We start from the raw sequence: 10,269 nt of genomic DNA on the forward strand, positions 1-10,269 counted from the left end.
GTACAGCAAGTTACACCATGTTTTGCTCTGTTTCTCTGACGTGGTTTGGTCTATCTTCGAAATTCATCTTGACTTCAAATCCTAACGGAGCATTTACAAAATCATTCAATCTTTCGCCACTTAGGGCAGTTCTGCATATGCGGTCATCTAGTGGTACTGCTTCACACGCTTTTAGTGTACAGCCGAAACGGTCACAAAGTAAAGTTCCTTACATTTTTGGAAGCCTAAGGTCTTTCCTATTTAGTGCTTTTTCAGTAAATAATCTTTATTAATTCAAAAGATTGGAAGGGTCTGAAATGTATGCAGTCAAAATGTGGGAAAGGTAAGTAACTGCACACTAATTTAAAACTACTATACGATTGAAAATGTCAGAGTAATTTTCCATTTTTGGGAGGAGAAGTCGTATGTTGTATCAGTTTTGCCAACACAGCAGTCACATTTGGCCTCTTTTGACACTTACATATTGGTTTTATCAATATAAGTGTAAATGCACCCTCTTCTGTTTACCCAATGTATGGCATGTTTCTTTTACTTAAGTCTATGACACCCGGTGTATCATATTTGCTACATGAGTTTTTGAGGTCTACGTGATCTTCATGATCAATACTTGATGCAATCTGACCCGTCTTCTGCCCTCTGATGGTTTATCCATGCACTATATGTGCACTGTAGGCAGTAGGACTTTGAATCTCCAAAATGCCAAAAGTCATGTAGTAATTAAAACTATCTGGAAGGGAAGTATTTGGCCATTTTGAAAAGGGTACTGTATGAGTTACATTAATATTGTTACTAATATTTAAATATAAAAATGTACACTATTGAAGCAACATATTTCATATTATTTTATGGTCAAATCTTGTTGAAAAAGAATGTATCAAATATGATACAACAGGTATTTAAGGCAAATATATCACGTATGAAATGATACAGCAAGAATTAAGCCTCTAAATCATTCCATTGTTTTTGTATTGCAATTTATGATGCTGACAGAAACATCATATCTCAGCAACTCTTGGTACATGACTCTTGGAATATGGACTCAGGACCCCTTTCTGAGGTGGTGCAAAAGTGTTGCCACATTTGACCACTTGGGACCACTGTGATGAGCGAAACGTTTTAACTTTCTTTAACTTTTTTTAATGTTGCATCACACCACACATTTCTCAAGGCATTTCATCACCATGTAAGAGCAACTGGTCTGAAATCATTGTTTTTCAGTTGGATGGGCTTTCTTAAGGACATAAATAATTACAGAGCTTTTCCAAAGAGCAAGGACCTTTTGAATATCTAAAGATTGTTGAAAAATAGGCCCCATGCTGGTGTTAGCTTTTCTACTCATATTTTTAAAAGGAAAGATGAAATCCCTTCAGGTCATATAGCCTACTTTAAAGAAACATGTTTGAAAAGATACTGGACACATTATGGATCAATCCACAGTCTGTTCCCAACACACTCTGTGGGGGATAAGGAGTCCAACTAAACCGTAAAATCTTGAGTCTCAAACCTTAAATAATGATATACATCATTAGCCATTTTCAGATCGTCTGAAGTGACTTAGCGCTTCTTAGCTGGTCTCAAACTTGTGATTGTCTTCATGGAGTACCATAGTCTCTTCAAGTTATAACTATTATAATATTCTTCTGTCGTTTCCTGGCTATTCGCAACTGCTGGTTCAATTCTTTCTGCACAGATCTGACTTCTATTTTTTCCCCTGTTAATGCAGTCTTTAGATAGATAATAACTTCCTTTTTTGCAACAACATTGTCTGTGCGTCCCTCTCTACCTTCAAGAAGCTTTTGAAGACCCAACTCTTCAGAGAGCACCTCCCTTCCTAACTGGCACCTGACTAGCGCTTAACTTGCACTTCAGCAGTTACATTCCTGCACTTCTTTTTCCTTTTTTCTAGGCGTTGTTTTCTAATTCTCATGTAAAGTAGTATTTATTGTTACACCATGCTTTTTATTGCTCTTAGCTTGACTGTTCTCTCCCTTGTACGTCGCTTTGGACAAAAGCGTCTGCTAAATGACTAAATGTAAATGTAAATATATAGAATCAGTTATTGCCTCAGTGACTGTGTTATTGCAGAGAAAACAACCTTTCAGTGATTCCACACTGTCATTTGACCACATAGCTACTGTGTCTTCAGTTTACAGCTCTTCAAAATGGTCTTGTAAATTGGGATTAAGTACACCGTATTGTCCCTATACAGAACAATACAGCAGGATAGGCCCTTTGTATATTCCCATAACACTTTTCCAGAGTTCTATTGTTCCGTGTAAAACATTCCACATACTGTTCATAACCAGGTAGCACCCGTTCTCGCTTGGAGTGGGTCAAAATCTCTAAATATAAAAGTTGCAGTTGATCATGAATATACAGTCAGTTAAGTAGCCTGCAGCTCTTATAGCATTCGCACCGGGAGGCACACAGGCTGCACAGAGGATTATACCCATAAACTCTCTGGGCAGGTAAAAGGGTCTTCGAGATAAGCAAAATACTTCAGTGTCAGGGTTACATACCGTTGCTCTTACTGTGAACTGTCGGCACCATTTATCATTCACAAACACAGAAATGCCGCCGCCTTGGCTAAGACTTTTGTGTAAGATTCTATATTTACGAAGTTGTGCATTAGTGCATCCCAATGTTTACTCACCAAGATTACATTCTAGTTTCCCCTCGAATGTTGACACGATACCTACCTTAGGTACTACTTTAATCAGCACATAGTGTTGAGATGTTTTAAACATCGGTATGTATTGAATAGGTGGTGTCTGTGCTGGATATCTTGGTTTCAAAGTTGAAGAGCTTGTTACATAGTAATAAATCTGTAATGATGGTTACTGGAGTTTCACTCAGTGAGTGTGCTGTTGCAGTATCCTTTGGGTGTATGTTGTTCATTGGAATTCCACCAGCTTTGAAAGGGTGCCACTGTGGTTTAGAGGACTTGTCTGCTTTGTTCGATTCTTCCGACACTAACTGATCTACTGTCTGCTTACTCTAATGTCAGCTGCAGGAGCAATTCATGAAACAGCATTCAAGGTGTGGTATCAATATGCTCATGAATGAATCATAATTTCATTTATTTATGTTTCACCTTTCAGGAATAAAATGCAGCTCAAAGTACATTATGGCAAAAAGAATCAGAAACAGCAGCAGTGTCAAGTGGTAAGGGTGTGAGTCTAGTACATTCATATGTTTTTTTTCTGTCTACCCATAATGCCCAGGCTGAGTCACGCTGAGAGGGATGTGGTGATGAAGAAGCATCTGGTCGAGGACATGAGGACCAGGCTGAGGTTCTTCCAGGAGACGGACAAGAGCCTGAAGGGCCAGCTGGAGGAGCAGGAGAAAAAGGTCTGCCCAGTTCCCTTCATCACACACACACACACACACACCCCTGTCTTCAAAACAGCTAGTGCATAACTGTTCACTCTTTCAAATCTGACTTAAAATTGGCCGGAAGATCGTAAAATCAGTTCTGCAGTCTTTAGTTGATGTAATAACTTGTCTTGAATTATGTTACTGTGTTTTGCTCAGCTGTAGATTTATGTCTTTTATAACTGAAATGTTTCTCATTTTTGTGTTATGCATGTACAATACCTTTTGTCTTTCATTTGCTTAATATGTATCTTACTACTTCTTACACTCACTGTACTATGAATTCCTGCACAGGGACTACAGCTGAAACCTTCCAGTGCCTTTGTCTGTCTTCACTCTTTCTGTTCTTTGTAAAACAGTCTGAGGTTTTACTGTGTGAGTTTGTGCCCTCTCTGCCCAGGTGAAGAGCTTATCTGAGGAGGCCTCCAACAGGAAGGCGTTCGTTGAGTCCCTCAAGCGGAGGCTGAGTGTGGCCACCACAGAGAAGAGCCAGCATGAAGCCACCAGCCTCAAGCTCCAGGAGGACCTGCAGAAAAAGGTATCTCTCCTGACTAGGGACAGACACTACAGTCAATATTCAAAAATGTATTTCCAATAGATATGTATGTAGGATATTTGATTCTGAATCCTTGCTAAATTGAATCAGTAAGTTGTGTGTAGTCCATAATGTGTATTGGCGTGTGCAGGAGCAGAAGCTGCAGTCCCTGCAGGCGCGTGTGGGGGAGGGTGAGAAGGCCATGGCGGAGCTGGAGGACACAGCCTCCAGGCAGATGCACGGCCTGGCCCAGAAGAGCACCAAGGCCCTGGAGAGCGCCCAGAGCAAGCTAAATCTGGCCGATGCCCAGCTGCAGCAGCTGCACACCTTCATCCAGGTACCAGTGCCGAGCAGTCACAGCACTGGGCCTCTCGGGGACCCAGTGGCTAATTATCACCTTGGGTCTCATGTACAAATGTTGCACACGCATAAAAACGCTGCGTACACCATCGCTCACGCTCACGGTCGGATATATCAAGAATAAAAGGAATTTGACTGCGTTCCATGCCAACTTCGTGTCTGGCGTATGTACTTATCTAAGGGTTTTTAGCAGTTGGCGACACTTAAAAGCTATGCAGCACAACTACTAACATTACTAGATTAGAGTCTGTAGGCCTTCAAAATGATTTGCATAGTATTGACACATGAGTCTTAGTGGAAAGCAGTTGAATAAATGCACATGTAAGCATGCGCAAATGCTATGCTATGCAATACAATACAGAGTCTAATAACAATAGCCTTATTAGAGGATACTTCCAATTGCAGAACTAAAAGGGATCGTGTGTTTAGAGATAGCATTGATTTATTGTTCAATAAAGATGGGCTATCCTCTTGGAACTCTCTGCTGAATTGGGTGCGGCTGATGCTGCTGATTGTTCAACACCAAGACGCCGTGGTTCCCCAGTTAAGGACGTGGCTGGTTAACCCCCTAGGCAACTCCCAGACTGTCCAAGTATTATTTCATGTGGTTCTCTGACCCCACCGCATTAATAGCCACTGTGCCACTCCAACTGTTTTCTTTTGTTATTAATGCCAGCTGACAAAATGCCAAATAAAATGCGTTTTCTTGCCTTTACTTTTGGATAAGAGCACTTCCATCTCACATTTGATGAATTTCCTTATTGTTTTCTGCTGCTTTGCCATTTTGACTGAATCTGAACACGGGGGTTGCCTAGGCCTCTTTATATTCATTAGCACATTGTTTGTTTGAGCTGATTTGCTGAGGGCTCTGCCCCCTCTGGCTGCGTGTCTGTTCCCAGTACTGAGGCTGTGGCTCAGAGCGTCTCCTGCGTTCCCATAACCCCGCGTGTCGGTCGGGCCGGATCTGAGCAGGCGCACGTTCTCCCCCGACACCCGTGATCCTGCTGAGGAGCTGTGGGCTCACTGATTGGTGGCCCTCTGGTCCTGGGGAGCTCTCCTCTTGTCATGTATTGATTAGTGCTGGTGATGAGGCAGGCTGTGCCCCCAACACACACACATACATACACACTCACACTCTCTCACACACACACACACACACACACACACACACACACACACACACACACACAAACACTCACACACACACACACACACACACACTTTCTCACACACACATCCAGCCATCCCAGCGCCAGGCTCCTACCAGCAGTACACATACTATTGCCCATCCATAGATATTGCATTCCATCTTATTCATTATTGTTATAATTGTTTTGCTTTTGTTTTATTTTGTATTTTTTTTTTGTTCAACCATTGAACCTTTTGTCCAAGAGTCTTGGTCAGTCTGCTCATTTACGGTATCTGCTGACTCCCGAGGGAGAAAATGAGCGTGTGTCTGCAGCCCTGTTTTGGTTCTTCCAGGTCTTAAGCATAGTTTTCCAGCCCGTGGTTCAGTTTTACCTGGCTTTCCCCCCTAAACTCCGGTTGGGCGCGACGCTCTCATCAGTGCAGTGCCGCACAGGCGGGCAGGCAGACAGGCAGGTCGTTGGAGTGTCTTTGGCTGCCCTGATCTCCATCTCCTCTCCTCTCTAATCCCCCTGCTGTCTGAGGCCCCAGCTAAATTGGCCCTCTGGCTCGGGTGATTGCAGGTAAGAGCTCTTCTCTGGAGTGGTGCGGCGTTCCCCCGGCCGGGCCGCCCGATGCTAACTGGCTCTCTCAGCAGTCTGATGGGGAGACGGGGGAATGAGTGATAAATTCACTTAATCTCTTTCCGGATTACGCAGCGCTGCGGGTTTTGTCTATTGAATCTAACCCCTTGACTAGTGACAGGAAATATCTATCAGGCTGTAAATAAAGTAATAGGATCCCTAGAAGGTGCTTGATGAACGCTGTCTGGCTCTTTGGTCAGGCTTTACATTTATCTGGAATTTAGTTTGGATTTGATTCATCTTAAAATGAAATGAATTTTACACAACAGCATAGCGTCACACGAGCACTTCAGAAAGAAAACGCCGTCTGCCTTGGTTATTTGCTTTGCATAGCTCCTGTTTGTAAAATATTTGATGTGTTTGGCAATTTAGGCATACAGATTTAATGAATACCCCTCATGCACTGAATCAAGTACCCCTGAAGTGTTCTGATCAGAGCACTTCCACATCTATGTGCCCCTAAAGTGTTCTGATCAGAGCGCCTCCACATCTATGTGGCAACACCCTGTCTGGCCTTGTAATGAGTGCGGATGCTTCTGCTGGGCTCTGGGTGTGTTACTGTCATTAGTGAGAGGCAGGTGTGTAATCACCGACAGCCTCTGTGTTCTGGTCCCTGCGTTTCTCTGTCGGAAGCATTGTTCCGTCCCTGACCGAGGTTCATTAGCGCTTCATATCTCTCACACTGTTTGCCAATACCGTTGTGCATTCCTGTGGGCTATAGGCCTTGTTTTTATATCTCAATCCCAGCTGAAATGGAAGATTGCGGCTAAATGTTTGTGATGGGTCTGCATGGCGCCACTAAATAACAGCAATGGAGATGTCTGGGCCGGCAGCGTGGGCCACGCAGCAGCAATGCACCATGGGCCGCCGCTCGTGATTAGCCTCGGTTTATGTCCGCCAAAGCATAAGCGTTGCGGGCGCGTGTTTTGTGTGTGTGATTTCTCCACTGACTTGTCCATTCCAAGGTCAGATTTTCACTGGGCTTAAGGGGAATGATGCAGAAGATTATTGCCTCGATCAATAAGCTCAAAATGAAGCAAAGGGGAGTTTGCTTTATTGACTTTCTCATGTACAGTGGCAGCTCTAACATTTAATTGTCTCTCTGTATTTAGCCAGCCTGAGACCCTCCCCCCCCCACCGCCAGGACCGCCGCACGGCAGCCATTTTGAACGCTCCTCACGGCTCAATTATTTAGCGCCTGCGCTGCGCTGCGCTGTTTCGATAGGTGTACACTGTACAAAGACCAAAATAAATAAATGAAAGTGCTTTTGCAACTCTCCTACCACTTACCTGTTCTGTTTCTCTTTCTCCATCATTTTTTGTGCTATGCATCATTTCTTTATTAAATCAGCAGAGAGCCTTCAAACTTTGAGCTCGTAGCTCGTAGCTCGGCTGTTTAGTGTCTGGCACCTTGGTGGAGCTGGGGGTGGTACTGCTTATGAGCGAGGTCTACATCCAGAAAACATGTGGGAGCTTTGAGCACGCTCAATCATTTACACTGTGCCTGTGCATTTAGACGCTAGTCTTATTTCACTATTTCATCCATTTGTCTTTTCTCTCTTTCTCTCTTTCTCTCTTCCTGTCTCCCAGGCGCTGGCTCGTGAGGTGGAGCGAGAGGCGCAGACCGTGATGGTGGAGGTGAGGAAGAGGAGGAGGCAGAGGAAGGCCTCCAGCGAGCGGGATGGCCGCCTGTCCAAAAGCTCCATGGTGCGGGCGCAGTCCATCGCCGCCTCCATCCTAAACATGAGCGAGAGCGACCTGGCCGCCATGCTGGACACAGATGAGGTGACGCCGCACGTTCACGCAGACAGAGACCACACTGGCTAATCGAAGGGAGCAACGTACCATTGCATTAGGGTTCTTCAACATCCATGTTTCAGCAAAGAATTTTGACTTCTGTGTTTTCAAGCCTGATGTTGGAATGGGGCGGGGGGGGGGGGGGTCTGAAGTATGAATCGAGCAAATGATATAAAACGCCTCAGTAGATCACACAGCAAAAAGAGTCCCTCGTGCTCACACGCGTGCTCACACACACACACACACACACACACACACACACACACACACACACACACACACACACACACACACACACACACACACACACAGGCTGTTTTTCCTCTGCCTGCCACATTCATGCGCTGTCGTACATCACTGGCCTTCGGTGCGTGTCAATTAAGCCCCGGACGTGAGGAAACAATCAGCCCGCCTCCCCAGGGCCTTCCCCTCATCCGTCCGGGGAGGAAAGTCTGCGTGCCGCACACTCACTCACTCACACTCTTTTGACACCAATTTCATGTCGCTGATTTCACCACCACAGCGCTCTCTCTCTCTCTCTCTCTCTCTCTCTCTCTCTCTCTCTCTCTCATTCTCTTTCTCTCTCTCAGCTCAGCTCAGAACTCTCTGCCCACTGTCGGTCTGGATGCAGGTTTAATTGTGAAGGAGAGGGATCATGGCTTGCCACAATATCTGTACAGCTAGTGCTGTCAGGATTTGAAATTTTATCACGTTTAATTTAGAGACTCAGACATGTGGTACACAGACTGTGACCGTTGTGGAAGGTGTGGATATCTTGGTGTGTTTGTGTGTGTGTGGGTGTGTAGCACAGCACAGCAGAGTGATTCCTTTTCAAGCGCTTGTGTTTTTCTCTTCTGTTTGTGTATCGCAGGAAGCGGAGGATGGCGGTCGAGAGCAGGACTGGCTGCAGTGCATGCTGAAACTCCTCCAGCAGCAGGTCTGTGTGTGTGTGTGTGTGTGTGTGTGTGTGTGTGTGTGTGTGTGTGTGTGTGTGTGTGTGTGTGTGTGTGTGTGTGTGTGTGTGTGTGTGTGTGTGTGTGTGTGTGTGTGTGTGTGTGTGTGTGTGTGTGTGTGTGTGTGTGTGTGTGTGTGTGTGTGTGTGTGTGTGTGTGTGTGCGCATTTGAAAAAGCTCAATCACACTGCCAATAGTAACTGCTGTCGTGCTGCCTATCTAGGCATTAGCACGTACTCACTGCAGTTTTCTTACTGTCTGTGACCATCGTCATACATGGTACCAGCGTAAGCCTCAGGTGTGTGTGTGTGTGTGCGTGTGTGTGTGTGTCTGTCACTGCTGTAGCATAGTCCTCTCATTGCTACCCCTGACCCCCAGTCCCCCGCTGTGTTCGTTCTCCTTTCTTCCTCCTCTTCCTCTTCATCGTCTTTCCCCCTACCAGCAGGACAGACAGCTCCGGGAGTCACAGGGCTGCCATCAGGCATTCTGCTCTCTCTTTCTCTCTCCTCTTCTCTTCTCTCTCTCCGCTTCTCTCTCTCTCTCTCTCTCTCTCTCTCTCTCTCTCTCTCTCTCTCTCTCTCTCTCCCCTCCTCTCTCTCTCTCTCTCTCTCTCTCTCTCTCTTTCTCTCTCTCCCTTCCTCTCTCTCTCTCTCTCTCTCTCTGGCCAACACCCTGAGGCAGCTTGTTAGTGGGGAGCTGAGTATTGATCTGGCGCTCCTGTCGATGCCGGGAGAATGAGTGAGGGTCCACCAGAGAGCCTTCGCCGCCTGGCTGCTATCGACGTTTCCTGGTCCCCAGCGCCTGCCCTGCTCTCTGGATGACAAGGCTGAGCCCCCACCCCACCCCCCCCCCCCCCCCTAGTTCCCCTTCCCCCCCCCCCCCCCCGGCCCCCAGGGGCCACCAGCCAGACCACTGTGGTGACCCAAGAACTACTTTTTCTTCTCTTTCATGTCCCCAGTCTACCTTCTTTTTTTTTTTTTTTCTCCTCCTCCTCCCCCCCCAACAACCCCCTGTCTTGGTGTTAATAAACACTGGGCCCACAGGGACACACACACTCTGTGTCCCTGTGCGAGTGATCAAGGGGAGTTTGTTGACAGGTGTGACTTTTCTAGTGATCGAGAAAGGGTTACTGCTGTGTGTGTGTGTGTGTGTGTGTGTGTGTGTGTGTGTGTGTGTCTTTCCTCTGTAATAAACAGAATCAAGTGTAATGGCTTTGATTTTGTGTTGTGTCACTGACGCAACGGCGTGTAATGAGTGCTTTGTGGGCGCGGGAGCAGCGGCTCATACGTTGAGAATCAGCGGCGGCACTTTGAGCTGTCACTTCAGCCGGTGGTTCCTGCCGCTGTTTGGCACCCCAAGACAAATAGGAGCTATTAATAGGGCTGCCACACTACGAGGACATGCAACAATCACGCTGGAGAGCCCTCTCCAATAGAAACACAGGGAATGATGATGGAGAGAAAGTCTGTGTGTGTGTGTG

General features: G+C 46.1%; 1 protein-coding gene across 1 annotated transcript in view; it reads left to right on the forward strand.

Annotated features, from left to right (window-relative positions):
- Positions 1–10,269, forward strand: part of cntln (centlein, centrosomal protein) — a 71,282-nt gene that overhangs the window by 52,286 nt on the left and 8,727 nt on the right. Inside the window, exons 14-18 of the mRNA XM_031559982.1 lie at positions 3,225–3,351; positions 3,776–3,913; positions 4,062–4,247; positions 7,630–7,824; positions 8,708–8,773. Coding sequence (XP_031415842.1) covers positions 3,225–3,351; positions 3,776–3,913; positions 4,062–4,247; positions 7,630–7,824; positions 8,708–8,773 — 712 coding nt within the window. The remainder of the gene's footprint in view (positions 1–3,224; positions 3,352–3,775; positions 3,914–4,061; positions 4,248–7,629; positions 7,825–8,707; positions 8,774–10,269) is intronic.

Source organism: Clupea harengus, chromosome 22, assembly GCF_900700415.2.
Source record: "Clupea harengus chromosome 22, Ch_v2.0.2, whole genome shotgun sequence".
Taxonomy (NCBI): Eukaryota; Metazoa; Chordata; class Actinopteri; order Clupeiformes; family Clupeidae; genus Clupea; species Clupea harengus.